Below are 24,382 nucleotides of genomic sequence, written 5' to 3'. Positions count from 1 at the left end.
AATTTACTAGGGCCCTCTCCCAAAAAAAAAAAAAAAAAAAAAAAAAAAAAAAAAAAAAAAAAAAAAAAAAAAAAAAAAGCCTTACAATTGGCAAAAATAACATCTATAGTCCAATACCCATTTGTCTTGTTTTAAAGTGTGCTTTTCAAAGGGTTTGCTCACCAAAAAAAATCTTTTTTTTTGGTGGATCCTACCAAAAATCTGTATTAGAGGTTATCAATAATGACTTGATCCAGCTTGAAAAAAATATGGGTTTGGGCAACCCTAAATATCAATAATCCAAGTCCAGCCCTAAAGTTCACTTTGGCTTGATAATCATAATCATGAGTTCCTAACACTATTTTGCGGGTTCGGGCAAAAATTTTGTACTAAGGCTTGACTGATCTTTAATCACCCATTGTTTACTACCTCAATCATGTAGTCATGTAGGATACTAGCTTTTAAAATGTGCATGTACTTTGCTACAAATAATATTTTCTCTGTTTACTTCTAATTGCATCATTTTTTTTAACAATTACAACATTTTAACTTTTACATCTTCACACACCATGATTTAATCGTCTTGATTTATATTTAATTAAAAATGTAATTAGATAATGCTTTGAACTCTGGTTTGCAGCCTTTAATTAATTGATTCCCTTTTGGGAATTTCTTCAAAAAAAAAAATAAAGTAAAATAAAGAAAATAAAAAATTATCATGTAAGACCTTGTTAGATTTGACTCATTATATACTTTCAAAATATCAAAATTTTAATTTTTTTTTTATAATTCACTTATTAAGTAATTAATAATAGTTGAATTTATGCATTCATAAACATGGAAATAAAAATATAACTAAAAAATTAATAAAAATAGATTTCTCTTGCTAACTATGGGATACATATTCTCTCTGTTAAAATTCAAAGTAAACGGCAAAATCAAACTATTACAAACTACACCAAAACACTTAAATGAACTAAACTAGCTCTTACACATCAACATAACCAATAACAAAAACTTAAAAACTTCTTGTTTGAATGATCTCGGTTTCTTGAAACCAAATTCACTTGTAGTTCAAAGTAAGTGTAGTGGTTTTTTTTTTTTTTTTTTTTTTTTTTTTTTTTTTTTTTTTTGTTTGGGGACATGTAAAGTGTATAAGTGTATTAAAGGGGTTCTTATATTTTTTTCTTTTAACCAAATAAATTAAAAAAATAAAGGGTTGATGTATATAGATTTAGAAACATGATTAGTTAATACTTCGTAGTCATTACTCTTAGTAGCATTGATTACTAGTCCTTTTCTTGTTGACTTGATGATTAGTGGGCTTTTCCACTTCTTATAAGTAGAGCTATTCCAACTAAAGTTTGCAACCGTTCAAAAAAAAAAACAAAAAAAAAACTAAGTTTGCAAAGATACCATTCTTAACAAAACGTCATTAAATCAAACAGTGAAGAATATTGCACGAGATTAAAACTAGTTATTTCCAATAAAAATTAGAGTCAAAATCAAGAACCTATGTCAATACACACTAGGAGTGGTTAGGAAGATACTTCTGCTATTGGATCAAGGATAATTCCTAGCAAATTTAGCTAATCCATCAGCTGCTGAGTTTGAATTTCTTCCTTCGACGTTAATCTTGGGTCTTGACTTCTAGTAAATGACCTATAAATTCCAGTTTCCCTGCAAAAGTTACACTTGTATCAATAACTAAGGTTTATCATTCATCGTAATTCTAGTTTAAATGTCAGAAACAGCTCGAAAATCATCTGAAGCACCGATGAACATGAAATTGCTGCTCATCTATCCAAGTGCTTCACTAATTGCTAATTTGAGTAATTGGTAAAATGCAGAATGCTAGTTTCTAAAGTGTTGCTCTTCCAGCAATTTCAATGACCTTAATCGACTAATAGACATTGTAATCAACAGCATATTTAATCTCTGATAGTTCAAGTTTTAAAATTCTTAGAAAGTTTTGTTTTGGCAAAATGCTAATCTAGCACAGCTCTTACACATTGCTAACTTGCTAATCTTATACTAACTACAGTACTAATGATATGTGCTAATGCTTGCTAATAAGGACACTATTCACTTAGTTTCTTGTAAGAGGAACAACAACCTGTGAATTACAATTGGCCGCACAGGCTGGGCTATTTCTCATTTTACATGTCTTCCTTCACGACCTTCAACAAAGCATCAAGTTTGAGAAAGTCCTGCAAATTATCGGGTAAGGAATTCATGATGTTCCTAAATATTATTGGATATGTGTTTTGGGACATGCAAAAGCAAATAGTGCAAACGTGAAGCAGCAAAGTGTATGTAGAGGCAGTCAAGCTGCAGGTTACGAGATCAGCCAAAAAAATGTATACGATGAAAGTAGAATTTGACATGTTTGTTAAGTTTGAAAGCTACTTACTACCCTAAACTAGAAATTAGTTTAATATAACTATTGTCGTACCAACTACCAAGTATTATCTATAATTGCAAATTTCCATGTAACAAATAAATCTACACCTACATCATGTATGTTATCAGTCTATCCACATTAATAATCTAAACATATTTGATACTATTATTTACCTTTAATGATTGAGCAGATCAATAGAGGGTGATAGATGGAAGAATGAAGGGAACATGACTTGCACGAGTCAATGTCAATCTCATCGTAAATGCTGGAAGTTTACCTTTTTACTAATGAGCCACCTTTGAACTAGTATTTAAACTACAGACAATAGCTTTTTTTGCTGTTACTTATTTTCTTTTCATAATTCACCGGGTTAATTGGAAACCAGGATCCGCCATTGCTCTTAACTCTTATATAATTTAATTTGACTAAAGAAAATGCAGTGACCTTGATGAATTTTAAGGTTAACAGAATAACTGGTCAATGCAAAGATCTTGAATTAAAAAAAAAAATGATAATCACTAGCTTGAATAATAAATGTTCAACAAGATAAAAATCAATTAGGTAAGTAGAAAATACAGGGTAGAAAGGAAAATACACTTTAAATTCAACCTTACCCATCTAAGTTCCTTGGAAAAATAATGTCAAAAATCACAATGTCCTGGAATAATCAGCTGCTGCAGTGCTGCACCTAAAATGGAAAGAAGAGCAGCCACCCCAGCAACCTCCTTCTTGCTACGAGTCCCGACAGCAATAGCAGCCCCAACTATAGCACCTGCAGCAGCAGCATTTAGCTGCAGGTGAAGACCCAGTCAATTCATATGGGATGACATGCATACCACCAGGCTTAAATATTTTTTTCTAATAGAATCCGATCTTTTCATACATCAAATTTTGTTCCAAGGCAGAAGAATTGAAAGAGACACATATTTCCACAGCAAATCACTACACAGTTTATATTTATGGGGAAGATTTATATAGTTGTAAGTTGCAAGGCTGGAACAGGAATTCCAACCTCCCAAAGATTTATACTATCCAAGTGTTCAGCATTCTCAAGTTTAAAATCACTTAAGTTTTGTGTTTTTTTTTTTTTTTCCCCTTTTTTCTCTTACATTATAACTTTTATAAGGTTATGATTCTTTATGTAATATGAAAATATCAACCATAACTTTTCATGATTTTCCCTTCTTCCATCTAAAACATGATCGATACAACATACAAGTATTCTTTGTTGAAAAGATTTATTGCTGCAGATTCTATAAGAAAACATTTTAAAAGGTTAACCAATCATGAAATAACAGACATTATTCTTAAAGTCAATTACCTTTTTTACTCCATTCTGATGAATGAATGAATTGAAATTTAATAATCCAATATTCCAATGGAATTCGGAAACCAAAAATAAGAAGATAGAATTTGAGCTAACACTTACAAAGAAAAATTAATGGGATTTGATGATACATAAACTACTTACCACGTCTTCACGCCCTCGATAACTTTGGATTCCACAGCGAGTCAAGGAAAAAACTCCAGCAAACATTCCTAGTCCAACGGGAAATAGAGTAGTATAAAACTAATTAAAATTACAAGCAAGCTTTGAAAAGGATCATATGACACAAAAAAAAATAAAACAAGGCCAAGTCTTCAAATAAATGACACAAAAAGCAGCAGCATAGCCAAGTTGTCATTATATTCCTGGACTTAGCATAACTTTCAAGAAGCAAGACATTGTTGCCTAAGAAGTCACCAAAGGAAAGTTCTTAATAACTATGCAATTACTACATTAAGTTTGTAGTTGCAGCACAATGGCTGTGATGGGTGTATAAGAAATCTCCCCCTATTTCGCGGCCCTGAGCTCTTTTTTTTTTTTTTAATATCTGCTAATCTTTTTAACAAATAGATCTCAACAATTAGTTTCCCACGATTTAAATATTCAATTGCAGCTTTTTGCCTAATTGGAAAAAGGAATGAGTGAGACGTCCACTGATTCGTTATCAGGAGGATAGCACAGCTCAACAAGTCAATCAAATTACATTAATCACAAAAAACCCCATTACACATACAAACATTGTAAAGGAATGGGTCTGAAGACATTTTAGAGATCTTAGAAAACTTATTCATCATAAGGAGGATTATATTATCTAACAAATGGATCAAATAACATTAGTTACAAAAACACAGACTTCCCAGATTTGTAGAACACTAAAATAGAAACTTATACTTCATCTCAAAATGTTGGCCCCCTCAGAACTTATAGCTCAGTGTAGTGTGAGTCACAAAGGTCCAGCTCACATGCTTTTCATGAAAAAAAATTTAGTTAGTAAACCAAGCCAGTCAAAACCAATTAGCAAAGACAGTGGTGAACATAGATTCTCATTGTCCCCCACGAGTCCACAACATCATCAGAGGTATCACCACTCCACAACAAACACTCCAACCGAATGTCTGAACTCTCAATGATGAGGATATCTGTTCCTTTATTATTATTGCAACAGTGAAATTTTCACCACATCCCAACACACAACTCTTACCACTATTATCTTCACTTATAACAAGTAAAATCAAAAAAGGTATTTTGCAGGTGTACCTCAAGACAAATCTAACAAGAACAATATCTCAATTATCGCGATAGTAAAGAAGGGGGTGAAAATAGACCTCTACCCCATGAAACCTATGAGAATTATCTCTATACTAAGCATACAGACCCACGATAGCATCGCATAATTGCCAATTAATCATATATCTTTTGTAAACAGGCAAAAAAAATTGTTCTTCAGTTTTTTTTACCCATATCTTATATTCTTATGAGACAAGAATGCATCTCAAGTTATAAACAATCATGTTTACATCTAGATTACTTGGACTTTTTATTTCACCTGAAATAGTTGTGTCAAATTACTCAATACTCCAACATGGTTACGGACAGTTGACATCTAATTATGCACCACTTATAAGGAAAGCTTTCATACAATAGTTGGGTCTGACAAAAACACACATACCCAATTACACATTCCCGACGTAGGTACCCAAGACCTAAAGCTGTAGATTTGCGCTAAAATGGCAGTAATAATCAAACAACCTTTATATAAACTAACATAAAATGTGAACTAATAATCAACCAAAAAGAAACTAACAGCCCAAGGGATTCACTTCTCAAAGAGCTCTTTTTGACTCATGAAACAATTACAAGCTTTATAACCCTACACATCAAATACATGTATGTGTATCCTTCTATGCAACATCCTTAATTCTAGCAATAACATCGTGGAATTCTTAAGAAGTGAAAGGATCCTATCTCACTACATCCACCATCTATTCCAGCTCCAGCCATTCTTTATCTCAATCTCTAAACTCAACCAAATTACAAAGACCAACACACAAACAAGAACAACAATTTTAAACATTTAGCATCAAAATGCAATTTGTAAATGGAAAATAGTAAACAGACTTGGTTTAGATAGAATTAATACCACATTGAAAGCTAGTTACGCCAATCGATTTTGCCTGCATTAATAAACCCAATATGTTAAGATATAATCATAAAATAAACAGACCAAAAATAAAATACTCCCTCCGTCCCTTTTTGATAGTCCCTCATGGGCATTTTTCACGGAAATTAATAAACACAAGTAAGAATAGTAAAAGTCCATTGAAAAAGTAAATTGACATTGGTATGCAAAAAAGTAGAGAGAGAAAGTAATAAAAGTACGTAGGAAAACAAAATTTACATGGGAAAGTTAAATTTGTACAAATATTGTTGCAAATTGGAGGGAATTTTAATAAAAAATTAATATTAATGGTTGTTGAAAAAAGCAAATTGGGTGAACATTTTGGGACTAAAATTTGCCCGGACTATTATTTGGGGACCGAGGGAGTAATACCCATTTCTTCATTCTTTCCGAACTTCGAACAAAATCAAATTTCTTACCACAAACGAAGCACGAGAAAAGCCAACAAGACCTAAATTATCAAATTTCAAACACAACAATTAAAACACAAATCAGAGAAATAAACCATCCTACTACAAATAAACAAATTAATTCAACAAATTAATAAAAGGGTATACCTTTTTATCACAAATTAAAACAACCCATGATCAATTTGTCAAATTATTGGATAAATTACCTAATTTGTTAGCATCGTATGATCCAGAACACAAACCCCAGAGTGCTCCTGCCTGCAAAAATTGAATAAAGAAGAAATTGAAAAGTGATAAATAAAAAAATTAAAAAAAAAAATTCAAAATTATGGTTAAAGAGAAAAATAAATTGAATTGCTTACTGTTCCAATACGAACAATAGATTCAACGGCAATAGAAGAGCAAGGTGTATCTTTCTCAATGTTGGTGTCCATAACTCATTTCGTTATGCAATTTATCACAGAATGGCATTTAAATATTCTCGATTTTTCATTTTTGTAAAGGAACTAATGCAAGTAAAAAGTTTTTTTTTTTTTTTTTTTTTTTGGCTAGTAAAAGTTTTGCCTAAATGGATGTCGTATTGTGGTTTTTAAAAAAACTACTCCCTTCGTCCCCAAAAGTTCGACCCTTTTGGCCTAATTTTAGTTCCAAAATAATCGACTCATTTGCATTAAAATACCCACCAATTTACAACAATATTTGTGCAAAATTAGCTTCCCCATATAAAATTTTGTTTTTTCGTGTATTTTTAATATTTTATCTCTCTACTTTTTTACAAACCACAAGTAAATTTATCTTTCCAATATGTTTTTATTTCTTTTTATTTAATTTTCTTAATAACCGCAAAATCAATCCAAAAAGGTCGAAGTTTTGGGGACGGAAGGAGTAGTATTTAGGGCCTGTTCTCATTGACTGAAATGAGCTGAACTGAATTGAACTAAAATTATTAGAGCTAACTGAACTTATTAGAGCTGAACTGAAATGAATATTTTATGAGAGAAGGAAATTAGGAGCTAAACTGAACTGAACTGAACTGAACTGAAAATAATCTGATGAGAACGGGGCCTTAGCCTGTGCTATGCACGGGTTAAATTTTTTGCTAAAATGTTTATTAATACGGATTCAATTGTACATTGAGAATGCTTTTCAATTGGAATTGAACTAAAATGTTTATGAATACAAAAATGGTATATAGTAGTAAAATAATGAAAGATTAGTAGTAAAAATAATGATATTGTTTCATATTTTCAATTTTACATTTTTTCACGTAAAAAAGATACATGAAAATACTTAATAAGAATTAACTATCTCCTACTCTATAAAAGAAGTTGATAGAACCAACCAAGAGACACGAGTGAACAATTATTTTTAAAAGAAACTAACTTCATTAGTTGCAGAAGATAATTACAAAATAAAAGTGACTCTTTAGTGAAATGACATACAATACAATAAATGAAGGAATAAAAAATTAAAGGAAAAAAAAATAAAAATAAAAGTGTACCAATAAGAATGGGACACGTGGCAGCGTATATTGTTTGCAAAAGTTCCCGTTATTTAAATATTAGTATAGATTAAAATATATATATATATATATATATATATATATATATATATATATATATATATATATATATATATATATATATATATAAGAAAATCAGTAAAAAAATAATAATAATAATTTCAAATCAACAAAAGAAATTTCTATTAATTAAAAATAATTTCTATTCAATAAAAGTATTTTCAATTTCAGCAAAAATAATTTCAATTTCAATAAAAACAATTTAAATTTCAACAAAATTATTTTCATTTCAGTTCAACAAAATAAGGTGTAGTGTTTTTCTTCAAAGAAAATAATAATAATAAGGTATAGTGAATTGTGCCTAAGGCCCTTAAAAATAATTTTAGTTTTGTAAAAATAAGTTTAGTTTAGTAAAAATAATTTCAGTTCAGTAACTTTTAAAGAAGAAATATAACATAAAATCCGTAAAAATAATTTCAATTTAGCAATAATTTCAGTTCAATAAAATTAATTTCAGTTTAGTAAATTAATTTCGATTCAGTAAAATAATTTAAATTCAGGAAAAATAATATTAGTTCAGTAAAAATAATTTCAGTTTAGCAAAAATAAGGTGAAGTGAACTAGCCTAAACGCATGATAACATATTACGTAAAATTTTACTCCCTCCATTCTTTGATATTTGCATCACTTCAACCGACACATAATTTTACCATTAATATCTTTACTTGTGTAGTAATAATTATGGTTAAAGAACATTATCTTGAAAATAGACATTGTAACTAAGCTCAGAGAGTCTTAGCCTAACACAAGGCATGAATCTTAAAGCTTTACTTTCCTTGCATCAAAATAAATAAAGAGTCAAGGGGTATTAAAATTCAGTTACAAAAATCATTTAAAGCAAAAATAAATTAATTTATTTTTGTTTTAATTTGCCAAATTTACACAAGAAAGCTCCGATTTATCAAATTTGATAAAACATATTTTGTTTATCAAGGAGTGAGATTGATAGTAATATCACAAGGCAATACAAGAATCATCGCTTTCATATTTCTTTGTCTTGTCAAATGGAAAGAAAATAAGACCTTAAAAAACCCATCTTTACCACTCTAAGAGTTTAAGGGGTAAAGGGGTGGGGGGTGTGAAAGGGGATTTACACACAAATGTCTGAATGAAGCAAGTGCTTTATGATTGAATCTCAAAGACATTCTTTTCATATGGTAGATCCAAGTCCATTGCCTATTTCAAGTTCACTCGGAGCTTTGGCAATGACCGTAGCAGGCGTGATGTATAATCACTATACTAATTTCAAGGGAGGTGAAACACTTCTAAGTTTGGGTTGTATTTTTATCCTGTATAACATGATTGTATGGTGGTATAAAGTTCTACAAAAATTCATGTTTGAAGGACATCATACCAAAGTCATACAAATAAGAGTTCGATATGATTTTATTTTGATCGATCATCATATTGGATGTTATATTCTTATTGACGGTTTTCTTATCTTGGACCACGAAGAGCCCGATTACGCTCCTGATTTTTATTCTCAGCATCATATTGTTAAAAAATCTCCTCGTGCTATGCCATATTGCCATAAGGACTTGGAGTCTGTATGATGGTGAAGGTAAGGTAATGCTACGATTCTTGCTTACAAATATAGACCAAAAGTGTTCTAGTTATTAGCTTGTTCGATCTGGTAGCATTTATAAGTTGCTCATTCAGTAGTGATTTTGCTTATGAATAGGAAAAAAAATACATTTGTTTACAACTTTGCCATTTGATAAACACGTAATATTTATCACGTTAATAAACTTGTGTTTTCTCAATTTACTTCCAATTTAAATGTGTACTATAATTATTTATAACTATCCCGTGCAATCGCTTGGACCAAACAACTAGATTTTATTAATATACTTTCTCCATTCTCTTTACTTGCAACATGTTGACATTTGCAAGAGTTGAAATTTCAGAAACTTTTTATTTGATCATATTTTCTGCTTTGCTTGTTCTTCTTCTTTAGGCCCTGTTTGATGATTAATTTTAGCTATTAATTATTTGACTACCTATTAGCAGGCAGTTGTTTGCATTAGCTGCTTTGGCTAGATGATTGATATTATAAAACTTTATAATAATAATTGGTTAATACAACAACATATTTCATGATAAAATTTAGTTTTAATATGTTAGTAAAAAACAATGGTCAAAGTTAATACTTCGTACTTCCTCCGTTTCTTTATAGTTGCAACATTTCCTTAAAATAGAAATGTTATAATAGTTGCAACACCACTATAAACGGAAGGTTTTTATAGTAAAAATTGTACTTTATCTTCATTTAAAGCACATGACCCACTTGATTATGTTCCTAACAACCTTTTAACCATATTTTAAGTGTATTATATTATGTGAGGTTCACTTTTCCTAAATACCGTGATAAAGTGTATGTTGCAACTATAAAGAAACAGAATAAGTATATGAATAGTGCAAAAAGTCAAACCTATTAATTATTTAGAAACGGAATGAGTATCAAATAATCAAAAGGAGTTTTTCTTAATTTTACTAGTTTGTTCTCATTTTGGGCTTGGCCCTAATTTACATCAATGGAGTTATTTTTAATGGTTTAGAAATGTATATTAGAGATAATGAAAAGTTGAAGCGAATTTTAAGAGATAAGGATTGTTGATATTTGCGGTATTCTCATAAATCATAATTCATACTTCCTAATCAAATACAGCAAGTATCAGTATCACACAATAATTAACAAAACGACTTTATGCCACATTCCAAATCCTACTCTCATTGATTTGCTCCTTCACAAATCACAGCCAGTCAACCACACTACCATTTTTTCTCTCTCTTTGATCTCTGAACCTGCTGCATACCCTCTTGGCGCAGCCGTAAATCCGCCATCCTCCACTGGCCCCCACAATCCGCTAACCGCCATCCGCTCTTCCCTTGTTGCTGCAGTTGTAAGAGGTAAAATTGTGCTCATTTTGAGAATTGCCAAAATCCCAAAATGGGTATTTGTTTGTTGGGTTAGATAGTGAGTAAAGATCATTTTTTTGTATTTTTTTTCATGTTTGTTTTTGGGAAGAGTGAGAAATGATTATGACTTAGCTAGTGTATTTAAAAGACAAAGTTATGATTTTAATGAGTTTTTGAATAATGTCGTATTGCTTAGATATCAAATCAGTTGGCTTTTTATGTATCTGAAGTTCTTACGGCCTGTTTGGTAGTTGGTAATAAATTGCGATGATTGGAATGAATTTTATGTGTAATTTAGTATGAAAAGTACTTATGTTCTTGATAGGAATATAATCTTGTCCCCTAAGCATTTGTTTTTTCCATGAACTCTTGGAAGGTTGTATTTATTGGGAACGGACATTTATGAAGAAAAACAGACTATTTAGGGGGTCATCTTGAATGATCATTGGAATGAACATTAATTTTCTTTCCAAATGTATATACAATTTCTTTTCTATTGCCATTGTTTGATCCAAGCTACCAAACGGGTTGTTAGATTTCGTCGATTGTCTGCTGTCACATTGTGTGTTTGTGCGTTGGATATTGATTCATGTCCCCTTCGACGTTGTAGGAGCTTAAGGGGTTTTGATGGTTTGTTGGGGTTGCTGCTGATGTCTTGCTATTAGATATAGCTGCTCAAATATATCAAAGATGGCAGCCCTGCACTCCAATAATCTTACAGTTTTTGTAGACGCGGCTTTGGCCCATCAGAAATGCGGAGACTATTTGGTTTTCAGAAGTGAAACCTATCTAGGAAATCAATTGCGTACGGCCTTGTACTTTATGGGTCTTGCTTATTGTTTCATCGGATTGTCAGCCATTACAGATAGATTTTTTCGCTCCATGGAGAATGTAGTTAAGCAGACTCGTAAAGTGGTGGTAATTGATCCTTTGACTAAGGTTGAAACTGTTAGATATGAGAAGGTGTGGAATTATGCAATTGCAGATATTGCTCTTCTGGCTTTTGGAACTAGCTTCCCTCAGATATCTTTAGCTACCATTGATGCTATAAGGAACCTTGGAAGCCTTAATGCTGGAGGTTTATCTTTTTCTTATGCTTTAAAGTATTTTTGGTGTCAAATGTCATGCGTGTAAGACTTTACATTAATATATGGATAACACCGATAAAGAAAAAGAAAGCTAAAAACCTTCATAAGTTATATGATTTGGTTTAAATTGCAGCTTTCACATATATTTGGTTTCAGTTGTACATCAAACTGCAATGTGCTTAATTAATCTCTAGTGCTGACTTAGTTTTGATATTCAGTTTTCTTGTTGCTTCAAGTGGTATATTGCTAGTCTATTATAGTATTATTGTTATTTATCAGTGTATGCTATACTTGCTTTGGTTTCATGGCTTTATAATGTTCCAATATGGAGCTCTTTTGCTAGACATTAGCCTTTTCTTCTGCCCTACTATAATTTTAAAAAGATTATTAATCAAAATAGTTGGTATACTGCTCAACTGAGTTAGAGACAAGTGATATCTCTGCAACTAGGTCTCACCAGTTCTTCCAAACATAGATTATGAAGAAATTTGTTTTAGCTCTAATATGGAAGCACCTTGAACTGGAAGAAGATGATTTCGATGTATACAATTAATGGCATAAGTAAAACATTCAAATGTTGTGCTTTGTTTCTCTCCTTGCTTCTATGTATGTTTGGTATTGACTTCAGCTTGACCTGTAATTATGTAGGCTTGGGTCCTGGAACTCTAGTAGGTTCTGCTGCATTCGACCTATTCCCAATCCATGCTCTTTGTGTAGTTGTTCCGAAAGCTGGAGAACTGAAAAAGATATCAGATATAGGAGTCTGGTTGGTTGAGCTATTTTGGTCCTTTTGGGCTTACATATGGCTATACATTATTTTGAAGGTAATGAATTTCTATACATTATAGTCTCTCTTTAGCTGGGCATACTTTTAGTTTTCTTGTATATAATTCTTCAAAAATAAAATTTCATGGAGGACTTTTCTTGTTGTAAATTGATGGAAATCCTTATTCATCTTTCTGGATGTTTTGATCTTTGTCTTCTGAACTTAATATTAGAACTCATATCTTCTTTGCGATTGTTGAGGTGATTGTATCAACATTTGCATGCATTATTTGGTATGTACCTCTGGTTGTGCAAAACACTAGGCAAAATAAAAAGCTTCTGCTATACTTAAATCACTTTGTGATGAATATATGATTTCCTCAGCTTAATGTAAGCACTTGTAGTTGATATAAAACGATAATATGTTGTAGAAATGTTCTTTCTACAGGTTTGGACTCCCAATGTAGTTACTCTATTGGAGTCATCTTTAACAGTGTTGCAATATGGCTTACTGCTGTTAAATGCATATGCTCAGGACATGCGATGGCCTTACTTATCTCTTCCTTTGTAAGTTTATGTTTTAAAAAAATTGTCTCTCTAGTTGGCTTGTATTATCTGACATACTTGGTATAAAGACGTTTCTCTATCATCCACTATTCAGCTCGAGATCTGAGAGGCCTGAGGAGTGGGTTCCAGAAGAGGCTTCACCGTGTAAACATGAAAACCTTGGAGAAGACTCTGTTGATTCTGTTGCTGATTATGAAGACAGAAACATTGTCGACATCTTTTCCATTCATGGTGACAATGAGACAGGTAATGTTGACACACATCAACAGTTTCCTTAGTTCATCTTGTGCCTCTCAAAAGCCAAATTGAATTTTATTGTAGATTTTTGTATAAGGCTCGGTAATGCCTCAGAAAATATTGATGTATCTTTTTATTTAGATGATCTTTTCTGAAGTATTACTTTCAGGTACATATCAGGCCCTGTCTTCAGATGAAGTGGCTGAATCAAACATTGAACAAGTTGTGAGAAACATAAAAGTAGGCAATGCCACTATCCTGTCACTTTGGAAGCAACAGTTCGTGGATGCACTCATGGTACTTTTATTTTAGAATTTTTTTGTTTTATATGACAATCGAGGGTTTTATTTATTTAGCAATGTGTCAAAAGTGCAGTTTCTTTTTTCTTTTATTTATTTATTTATTTATTTATTTATTTATTTATTATTATTATTATTATTATTATTATTATTATTGTTGGGAAAAAAAATTCTGGATGAAGGCTCCATTTAACATCTAGTGCTTTACGGTTAAACAAAATGTACTGTCTATTTCAATTGACTAGAACAAATTCAAAAAGGCAATTCTTTCACCCCCTCTTAACTTTTTAACTTATCTGCTTGTGTATCACTGAATCTTTTAATAAACTACCCTCTGAATGAATTTTATTGGAACTAGCTTATTAGACATGAAAAATGATTTTATCTATTTTCCTCCTTGAATAGTTCACAGTCCTAAGATTGAGAGTGTTGGAAATATAAAATTCGTTACCAAAATACTTGTTCTTATAAAGCAATATGAATTGTAACTTTCTTTGTATCTAGAAGAATTTTTGATAACTGATAAGGTAGGAAAATGAACTTTTAGGACGGGATTTAGTCTGTGTAGGGGAATATATATTGGTATGTATCTTACTGTTGCATTTGTAGGAATAGGCTGCCTTCTTGTCATTGTTCTGTGAATATACTGACTTTTAAGTTTTGGTGAGCTAGTTTGAACATAAAAAGCTGGAGGGTATCTTTCTAAGGTCGGTCAGATTTATCTGGTTTTTGCTTCTCCTACCGTGGAGGTTCATGTTTGCCTTTGTGCCTCCTTATCGTATTGCTCATGGATGGATAGCCTTCACCTGTTCTCTACTCTTCATCAGTAGTATAGCTTTCATAGTGACAAAGATCACAGATATGATAAGCTGCGTGACAGGTTAGCTTGTGCTTAATGATTTATTGATTGGTATCCATTGCCATGATCAAATGTAAGTCACTATTTTTCTTGACTAATATTCTGTTTGACAGGACTAAATCCTTATGTTATTGCTTTTACCGCGTTGGCTGCGGGTACCTCTTGGCCAGACTTAGTGGCCAGCAAGATCGCTGCTGAGCGTCAGACAACAGCTGATTCTGCTATTGCAAATATCACCTGCAGGTTTTTCTTTCTTTTTTTTTCCCCCTTTTTTTTTTTTTAATCTGCTTGATTCATGTATAGATTCTTAAAGACAGATCTTCCTAGTCTTCTAGGACTGGCAAGCAAGTACAAATGCATTATAGCATAGTAATGTTCGGTTGTCTTGGATTTCACTACTTTAAGGTCATATAGAAGAAGCAAAGGTGCAGAAATATAAGAAGTGTTGCAGTTATTAACACATCAGAATTCATTACTTGGCCAGATGTTTATTCGTGTGGAGGGTGTTGGGTGGTGATCTTGGTAAAAACTAAAAAGGGAGAGCAGACTGTGGACCCTTGTACAGAGTGATTTTCTTTTCACCCTGGAGCTGGAAAATAACAAAATGAGTTTTTCTGTTTGTTTCTTTAGCGGAAGTGAAAATTGATCACTCCGACCAGATCAATGATAGTTGAACCATATTATACTCATTTTGTTTAGGGTCGAATTGAATTGTTTATGTACTTCAGAGTATGTTCAGGTTTGGATCCTGTATTTTGGTTATCGGGTTTGGTTTGATTTTACCAAATTGACACAAACTGAGAGAATCAGAGAGGAATGAAAACTCATTAATCTATATTTTTTCAGTGTGTTAAACCTTTCAAATTTTCCTAGTAACATGTTGCATGTTCATTAGGATTTTTTGCTCCCATGGTAACATTTTTCTGAATTTCCTTTTTCTCTTGCAGCAATTCCGTGAACATATATGTGGGCATTGGCATCCCATGGCTAATCGACACAACATACAATTATTTTGCATACCATGAACCATTGAGGATTGAAAGTGCGGAGGGTCTTAGTTTTTCATTGCTTGTGTTTTTCTGCACTTCAGTAGGTTGTATATCAGTTCTGGTACTGAGGCGTCTTGTGTTTGGTGCCGAGCTTGGTGGACCTAGGATCTGGGCATGGATCACAAGTGGGTACTTCATGTTGCTTTGGCTTATTTTTGTTACTCTGTCCTCCCTCAAAGTCTCCGGCCTTTTGTAATTTTGCAAGTCTATATATTTTGCTCTAGATTTATGTAAAATTATTTCATTTAAAATTCATTAACATTTTATCATAGTGTGATATGTACGGCGCATATAGAAACATCAAAGAAAAATGATTTTTTTTCATAGATGTATAAAGCTTCAAACATTACTTGATGACATCCATTTTATCAATTGGATCACTTTTGTGTTTTTGTGAGTTTCTTACTCATAACTCTCTGTTTACAAATAACATTCATGTATTTATTTCTCAGGGTGTTTCCACTCAACTCATTTGAGGTGGACTCCACTAACTCTCATTCCCTCGCATTCTCACGATACCTTATTAAATTCCTTAATATGTGTGTCCAAACCTAACCAGGTGACTTTCGATAATGGAAAGGCTTCCTTAAAAGGTATGCATGATCCGCCCCTCCTCCTACCATAGCAGCTTAGCGAGGGCCAAACTCTGCTTTGGTCCACCACATAGTTACCTTTACAGAACAAAAATTTGTTTCTTTTTTCTGTTGTTAACCTACCCAATCCAACCAGAAAGAAACTATGCTAAAGCTCTAATGCTGATATGCTAATCGAAAATTGAAATGCAGGTTCAGCACGGTCAAGGTCCCCGGGCTAGGGAGCCAAATCCATTAACAATCCCGAGTTTCCAGACACATTGCCATTTCCTTTATCTATGGTATTGTTCTGGTAGAGAATGATCTCCTCTACAACACAGCTATGACCAATTTAGCGCTTTTAGGTTGTTTCTAAAGCATCTCGCTCGTTTTCATTATCTTTCTTTCACACCTATAGGCAAAGACCACTATTTGTGCACATCGGGAGTTTATTACAAAGTTTACCAGCGACAATTTCGAACAATGATACAAGTGCACTTCAAGATTGTTTAAAAGATGGTATTTATGTCACAAAATGAATTTATGCGTTATCTTGTAAGATAAGTCTTTTGTCAATGTCCATAGAATAGGGTTGATTGTAGTATATGAAATACAAACACATTTGCAGTGAGTTTTATCATCAATTATCACTGATATTGACATGAGGTCATAACTATCAAAACGTTTAACATACACATGAGTGCACATAAAAGTAGGTGCACCCAAAGGTGGGTTTTGCTCATTTCATATTTTTTTTTTAAAAAATATTAAACGAGCTAAATTGGACCTTGCACCAGGGTGTATATAAAATTTCACATCACTATACAATTACACGTTAGTTCACATTTATATTGCTAATTAAATTACTTGTAATTGTACACGAATTATTCTTATTTTTAATATTTAAAAGAAATGTGAAAAAAATAATTTCTCCTGTACAAAATGTAGCTTCAGTTCGCTTGCATGACCTTACCCCAACGACTATAACAAAATAACTCCCAACTTCTAAACAAAATACATTAATTGCCAACAGAAAAAACTACAAGTATTAATTAGCCAGATATTTAGTGAGATATACCATAGTCTAAAGCTGAAGTTTTGATTATTAGTAGCCCAGTCAAGAGTTCAAAAGATGGACATTGTTTACATGGGATATGTTTTTGACAAAATATGCAGATCCTCAGAAGAAAAAAAAAAAACGGGCAGAAATAAGCTGACCCCAAAAATAAAAGCTCCAACATTTGCAACTTTTTGTTATACAGGAGCCCATTGCTGTTGTCAGCTACCCTAATCTCTCACACGTATATCACCATATAAAATTTGCTTAAGCAAGTGCACCTGTGCAAGCAGTAGCTGGAGTAGCATTGGCATGTTTCGTTGCTGAACTGTATTTCGCTGTGATAAATCTGGGAAATAAGATCACATACACACCAATATGAGAATTGCAAGAAGTTAAGCTATAAGAGCTGTACTGTCAAATTAAATTCATTCTGTCAAGACGTAACCAACCTAAAAAAATCCCTCCACAGAAGTTCAAACATCAACCAGTTCATTCCATCATCACCATCTTTTCGGTTTGAAGCAGAAATTGTTCTGATAATTTATACAAGAGAGTATCAAGAAAGTTAAAAGTTAGAAAAATTTGACAGCAAGGGAAACAAAACCACATAAACACAACAAAACAACCCAATACCTGGAAGCAGTTTTCTTCAGCTCATCAAACATATGTCGAGGAGAAAGGCATCCCATGGCTAACCATGGAGAAATTTTGCATGAGAAATTGGCACCATATATGCTGTTAGTGCCATCCTTGGACTTTGGTGGCTGTGCCTTGCATTCAGCTGCAAATTTTTGGAGTCTTTGCATTGCTTCAGTCTCTCCTCCCACCAGGGAACCATTAGCAGATGGTTTTCCATCCTATGAAAAATTGACACAAATAAGAGAATTGCCAAAATCTTAATAATCAAGAATATGCAAATCACACTCCAGCATACTTAATGATCAAGTCCAGGGGTCTATAATCGATCAATACAAGTCCTCTAACAGTGATTATGTTATAGACTGATTTTCTGATTGTAAATATGTATGAGTACTAAGGATTTAATGAAGATGAAGACCTGATAATTTGATTGATAATGGTTGAAAGCTTACAAAGGTAATAGGTTTAGCCTACAACTCTCCTATTAGCAACTTGAGGTTGCCACTCTCTATTTCCAATAACCCAATTCATGCCTAATTACTACTAGACTACTGCCTTCTTATATATATACAAGCCAAAAGCTACAAGCCCACAACATCAACCTAGCATTAATGACCCTTGTCTTCTACTGATGCAAATAAAATCAGAGACCCGTTTCATGCAGCAGCAGCAACAACAACAACAACAACCACCATTTGTACTCATGAACCGTGATCCTCTCCTAGTCTCCTCCTGTCTAATGTTATATGCTCCTGCAAACTCAACTTCTTCATGTCCTTAATTCCTTCCATCCAAGTCATCTTTGGTCTTCCCCAGCTTATTCTAAGTTTTTCTTTATCCCAAACCTCTACTATACTGGCGTGTCTTTTGATCTCCACTTGACATGCCCAAACCACGCAATCGGTTCTCCCTTATCTTATTCTCAATGACCGCAACTCCAACTTTCCTCCGAATATCTTCATTTCTAAATTTATCCTTTAAGGTGTTCCTCCTAAAATCCATCTCAACAAACGCATCTCTGCCACTCCAATTTTACTAATATGATCCTTCCTGAATGCATAGTACCCAAGTTGCCTAACTCCATAAAGTCCAGAATTATATTTAACTGACCGAAACAGTTGCCTAAACAATTCAGACTCCGTGACCTTAAAGATAATTTTATGCAAAGCATTAACGGCTAATGGCTATACCTATCAACAGCATGTTTGCTAGGGGTTAAAAGTTGGAAATGGTATGAGAATCAGGAGGATTCCGTTTCAACTAGTTTGATAAAAGTAGTGGAGTAAATTGGTTGCCTCTAATAAACAGTACCCCAAATTTGAAACCTGCACCACCCAGAGGTACTGTAACAGTATAACAAATTATGTTATTTGGTGGAAACAGAAAGCTCACTTGGCTCTCTACAACAGCAACTGAACATGTGTCTTGATTACGAAGGTAGAAGAAATGAATATAGTACACAAAACTACAAGAGAATTGAAGAGGAAGAAGAAGAAAATCAGCACTGTTCAACAATCAACATCACCATAGCCAGATCAAGCCATAATGAGCCTCAATTTGCTTATTATGGCTAAGACCAACCTTCATTTTGGCAAAAAAAATGCATTAAGCAGCAAAAACTCAAAAGAGGAGGAAGAGGGGTAATAGAAGAAAATTGGCAGCTTGGGTAGTATATAGTAATATGGTGGTTCTGATGTATTGAAAAATAAGGATGAGGTGGACAGTGTTACCCAATTGACTAGTACAAGATTCAGTACAGATTTGCAACCTGCTACCTTATTACTTAAATTTGGCAAAAAAAATATCGACTTTATAGTATACACCACATGTTTCTGTTCACGGTCCACAAGGGGTAGGGGCGATTAGGTAACACTACTTGTGGATACCATTCCATTTTTAAAACTATAGCTGAAACAAACAACTTATTTCATAATGGGTTGATATACATTCCATTCCCTTTACTTAATGGATTCATTCCATTTCGAAAACTATAGTCGAGTCAAACAGGCTCCATGGGTTTGCAACTTTGCAGCATGTACAAAGTCCAACATAGCCATTGATTGATTAATAAGGTCCAAGTCCAATGTGATTCAGCCACCTGTTTCACAATATTGGAAATGTATGGTGAAGTTGCTCATCACCTTATAGCTCAAAAAAATGGTTGGGAATGACTAAAATTCAAAAATGTAAGAAATGAAGTAGAACTTTCTTAAATTGCCTCAAGTCCTTGCAAGTTGAGGCCATCCCCTTATTCCATCAAAGGGAAATTGTTTCTATTTACTAGAATTGTTCACTATACTCTCCTAAGTGCTGGAACAAACATATGGATTATCTATCATTACAATTGCTTATTTCCCAGTTTTTTAGTGGAATTTTCATGCCAAGAGGACCTATAATACTGTAATGATTTAATGAACATTATTTTCATTAGCTTTATGCGAAGGGAACAATATCCTAACGAACACCTAAGACACACACTTGAAAGTTTCATAGACCAAGACAAGACTAGAGAAATGGTAAACTTCAATGTTTGCACTTCCCAACAGAAAATATTTCCAGGAGAACACATATTGTAATAACACAAGACAATACAACATCAACATCCCCAATGCCTCTGAAGAGTATACCACCAAAGGCTTGATAGGGAGTTCCATGAACGCATACAACCTAAGGGAGGCTATTTGTCAAGTTTGACACAAGTGACTGTCAGATAAAAGGTTACAGTAAGTGAAAATGAACGAGAGTGAGGCTACTTCGTCAATCTATGGTTCCTCAAATGCCTTCCATGTATAATAGCCTACATGCTCTAGTCCACTCTCCACCAAATAAGATATTAAAGCATCACATAATCAATTTAAGGAGCACAAGTTAGCATCTTTAAATAATCTACAGCCACAAATCTATCTTACCATAAACTAATAAGTCCAACATTATGCAGAACGTTGCAAACATTTACTTAATTCCTCATACAAATCCAAATATCTTCACATAACATTCCATTGCAAAAGCTCAAACACTTCCTCTCAGTCAACCCAGTTAATCAGTTCAAAAATTGAAAAGAAAGAATTCACAGCAATAGACCATGGAATTTTACACATCAAACCATAAATTCCAACACATATAAGATAATATAACATAACCAAATAATCAAAGCATTTTATCAAACAAATTCGACGAAACCAAACAAGAACTCGAAATGTTAGAAGCAAGTAAAACCTGAGACAATGTAGCATTTGGGTTAAGACCCAAATCAACAAGAGAAGGAATCTCTCCAGGCTCCACATCCCCTCTAGAAGGCAAACCTTTCAACTGATCCAAAGCAGCAATAGTATCCCTAACCTTCAACCCTTGCACTTTCTCCCTAAACCCACCATAATTAGTAGGCATACCCTGCAATTCAAAGGGCAAATCCTCCAAATGATACAATGTACTACCCCAAAAATACTTCACTTCAACCCCTTCATCCTTCATTGCTGTCTCAATCTTCGCCTCCGATTTCGCCTCCTCTTTTGACACTTCCCGGTGCACATACACCGCATCAGCTCCAATTGCTTTGGCCATCTCAACAAGAACAGTCTCAGGCTTCCCAATTCTCACAACCAAATCAGACCCTCTTGCCCTAAGATTCTTCCTAAGATCAGAAACCGATTCAACCAAGAAAGAGGCCCGAAACGGCCCGGTTTTGTCGAACCCAGAAGACGATTTCCCGTAATCCCTAGGATCAAAACAGTAAACAGGAAGAACAGACATTGACTCATTGTTTGCAGTTGTAAGACACTCATTGTCATGAACTCTAAGGTCATTTCTGAACCAAACAATGGTGGCTCTCCGAACAGCGGCGCCATTAGAGGGGTCTGAAGGAAGACGAGGGTTGACAGAAAGAGGGTTTTGAAGAGGGGTAGCAGAGAATGAGGACTTTTTGGAGAAGGGTTTTGGAGGAGAGAGAGTGGAGGAAGAGAGAGAAAGAGTGGAGAGAGCAGAGGTGATTTGAGGTGGGATTTTGACGTTTTTGGGGGAGAAAAGTTGGGTGATTTTGGAAGGGATGAAGAAGTGGGTAGGAAGAGTAAGAGCAGAGGAGAGAGAAAGAGAGAGGGAAGCTGTTGGAGGTTTGAAGGGGGTTAACAATGGCGGATTGTTTTCATTTTCTGGGGATTCAGAGGATTGGGTGGTGGTTGGTTCAAACTCCATTGATGAATTTTTGAAGGTTTGAAGATAAGTTGGTGTCAATTAGTGGGAGCTATAGTAGTATTCGAAATGGGTTGGTAGATTGATGTTTGGTGAATTGTGATGTTGAGGAATAATTTTTTATTTTATATATATATATATATATATATATAAACCATTAATATTAATTCTAATAATGTTGATTAAAAATTATAATAATTGCCTAATTGGTGTTTATTTAGCGGAAAGTATTTGACTAACACCTACTACCATCTTTTATGTTTTTTTTAAGCAAAATAAATAAATAAAAAAAATAATCAAGCTTCTCATTTAGGAATTCTTCTTGTATTAAGTGGTTAAATTCTAAAATTTCTCTTTTGACGACTTTTAAATATTCTCATGTACTCCATTTGTTACTACTAAGTTGTTTGTTCCAATTAACTTTTTATAATCCAAAGACTCTCATATTCGTCTTATCGTATAACTTAAATATCTCTAATTTCGTTTAAGCAAAAATTATATAAAATCTATTAACTATTAGAGAAAGATTAGCGCAGTCTTATCTTAATACTTTAATCCATTGTCACATCAGTTATTAGGTTATTTTTTTAATTTATAATTATGTTAAGACTCCTTAAAACTCGATTAGATTTATCTCTTTATCTCTCAGACTCATTTATTTTTATATAAATCAAATTATTAATGTTTTTCAAAAATAAAAATAGTTAATTAATTGTTAAGTTGAATCTTGAATTTTCAATACTCCGCTTCAGATTTTGTTAAGACCAAGCTTCATAAATGCATTTAAAAAATTAAAAAAAAAAAAAAAAAAAAAAAAAAAAAAGAGGTCGTATCTTAAGACCACAAAATTAGAAAATGATAGATGTTATTTAGAGTCTTAAGACCTGTGGGCTAATCTTGTGTGCTCTTACTAAAATAAAATCGTGACATCATTAAGAGACACTTGTCAAATTTTTATGAAAAATTAACCTGCCAAAACTATTTTTGACATCATCAATTTATTTCTATTAAAACTAAACAAATACAATATTTCTTTCAAAATTAATTAATGAGATTATGATTACACTTTTCGAATAAAGAATATTGACAATTATTTTAAGCAAGTAATGTCTATTTAATCCGTGCAACGCACGTGATTAAACTAGTGTAATATTATAAAAGTAAACATTGAAATAAATGACTTTTATTTTATAAATTAGTGATAATGTGTGGTTAAAGATTTTTAAACTTGACCCACAAAAGTGTACTCGGATAAAAATTTAGGGATAGAAAGAGTAGTCTACAATTGTTTAACAAAATTGCTTCTAACGATTGTTTCTTTAAGGCTTGTGTCAAATTTATTCTCGACAACAATTTTGAAGTAATTTGTGTGTCATCAAGAGTTATGATTAAATAGATTCAGTAAAAATATTTCAATTTAATAGGACCTTAATCTATGAAATACTCAATTTATATGGTTTTTTTTAAATGAAGGTAAGAAAAAAATACATTAAGAGACCCATCACGAGGTGACGAGGGGAACTCCTAATGCATCAGAAGAGAGAATAGTTGAGGGACTAGAATTATTACAAAGAATAATATCCATGCTATGAGAAAATACAAGTTGATATCAGACGTCAACAAAACTTGTTAATATATGGGTGTTGCAGTCTTTTCAACTATGTTAGTGAGGGGAAAAATTGTAAGAACAAAGATTCCAGCCCATTCCCGTTTCCAAAGGAATCGACGTTAACGATCATCATCAGTTCTTCAACCAAAGCAAACTCTTGTGGCTGCCTTCAATGGAGAATGAAAAGCTCGTCTTCAATGGTGAAGCAATGAAAGCTTATCTTTAATGGTGGAAACAATGGAGGAGTTTAACACCTACCCTTTGGGGTTAATTATACCCTAAATTACTCATTTTTACTTAAGAGTTTTCATTTAATTTGGCAGCGAAGACGCCGATAGTGTTTGGGATTCGCCGTCGCTAGTATTTGATCATATTGGCGTGCATTCCTTCATTGTCAGGGAGAGAGGTGGCTTTCAATTTGGGGGTATTGTTTCTCTCTCCTCCTCCCCAGATTTACCCACAAATGGACACAACGGAGTCCAACTCAGCTTTCTATTATTTTATCAATACTTTTCCAAAAGTCTTGACTATTATTTACAACACTGCGATTATATTAACAATGTTTGTTGATATCTGATATCAATAGGGACCGGCTCTCCATACTATCATAACTAAATGACCTACATTAGCTATCTAGTCATTTGTTCAATTTG

The 24,382-nt window shown here is 33.1% G+C and overlaps 2 protein-coding genes and 1 pseudogene across 3 annotated transcripts; 1 reads left to right on the top strand and 2 right to left on the bottom strand.

Moving 5' to 3' along the window:
* Positions 1-1,427: 1,427 nt before the first annotated feature.
* On the bottom strand, positions 1,428-6,803 carry LOC145572114 (outer envelope pore protein 16-4, chloroplastic-like; annotated as a pseudogene). Its single transcript, XR_014096687.1, has 8 exons — positions 6,662-6,803; positions 6,506-6,557; positions 6,309-6,340; positions 5,851-5,884; positions 3,855-3,922; positions 2,998-3,174; positions 2,096-2,189; positions 1,428-1,659 (listed from the first exon to the last, which is right to left on the bottom strand). The product of XR_014096687.1 is annotated as an outer envelope pore protein 16-4, chloroplastic-like (transcript).
* Positions 6,804-10,555: 3,752 nt separating this feature from the next.
* LOC145572113 (magnesium/proton exchanger-like) lies at positions 10,556-16,061 on the top strand. The gene is made up of 9 exons (XM_081631137.1): positions 10,556-10,791; positions 11,411-11,878; positions 12,537-12,712; positions 13,102-13,220; positions 13,315-13,466; positions 13,627-13,754; positions 14,429-14,636; positions 14,729-14,858; positions 15,563-16,061. Exons 2-9 carry the CDS (start codon positions 11,491-11,493, stop codon positions 15,858-15,860), a joined length of 1,599 nt encoding a protein of 532 aa, XP_081487263.1. The 5' UTR covers positions 10,556-10,791; positions 11,411-11,490; the 3' UTR covers positions 15,861-16,061.
* Positions 16,062-17,316: 1,255 nt separating this feature from the next.
* On the bottom strand, positions 17,317-22,218 carry LOC145570398 (blue-light photoreceptor PHR2-like). Its single transcript, XM_081629466.1, has 4 exons — positions 21,152-22,218; positions 17,930-18,153; positions 17,746-17,829; positions 17,317-17,642 (listed from the first exon to the last, which is right to left on the bottom strand). Exons 1-4 carry the CDS (start codon positions 22,121-22,123, stop codon positions 17,561-17,563), a joined length of 1,362 nt encoding a protein of 453 aa, XP_081485592.1. The 5' UTR covers positions 22,124-22,218; the 3' UTR covers positions 17,317-17,560.
* Between the last annotated feature and the right edge of the window lie 2,164 nt (positions 22,219-24,382).

The sequence above is a fragment of the Chenopodium album genome, chromosome 12, assembly GCF_948465745.1.
Source record: "Chenopodium album chromosome 12, dcCheAlbu1.1, whole genome shotgun sequence".
NCBI lineage: Eukaryota > Viridiplantae > Streptophyta > Magnoliopsida > Caryophyllales > Amaranthaceae > Chenopodium > Chenopodium album.
This window is presented reverse-complemented; position numbering and strand designations above follow the sequence as displayed.

What these genes read in the sequence shown, in the direction of transcription:
- LOC145572113 (XM_081631137.1), top strand. Translation starts at nt 11,491, where the DNA reads ATGGCAGCCCTGCACTCCAATAATCTTACAGTTTTTGTAGACGCGGCT. An exon ending in GGCTATACATTATTTTGAAG is followed by an intron (nt 12,713 to 13,101) that starts GTAATGAATTTC and finishes TTCTTTCTACAG; the next exon opens with GTTTGGACTCCCAATGTAGT. An exon ending in ATTGCAAATATCACCTGCAG is followed by an intron (nt 14,859 to 15,562) that starts GTTTTTCTTTCT and finishes TTTCTCTTGCAG; the next exon opens with CAATTCCGTGAACATATATG.
- LOC145570398 (XM_081629466.1), bottom strand. Translation starts at nt 22,123, where the DNA reads ATGGAGTTTGAACCAACCACCACCCAATCCTCTGAATCCCCAGAAAAT. An exon ending in CTGAAGAAAACTGCTTCCAG is followed by an intron (nt 17,830 to 17,929) that starts GTATTGGGTTGT and finishes ATAAATTATCAG; the next exon opens with AACAATTTCTGCTTCAAACC. An exon ending in CTGTGGAGGGATTTTTTTAG is followed by an intron (nt 17,643 to 17,745) that starts GTTGGTTACGTC and finishes CTTATTTCCCAG; the next exon opens with ATTTATCACAGCGAAATACA.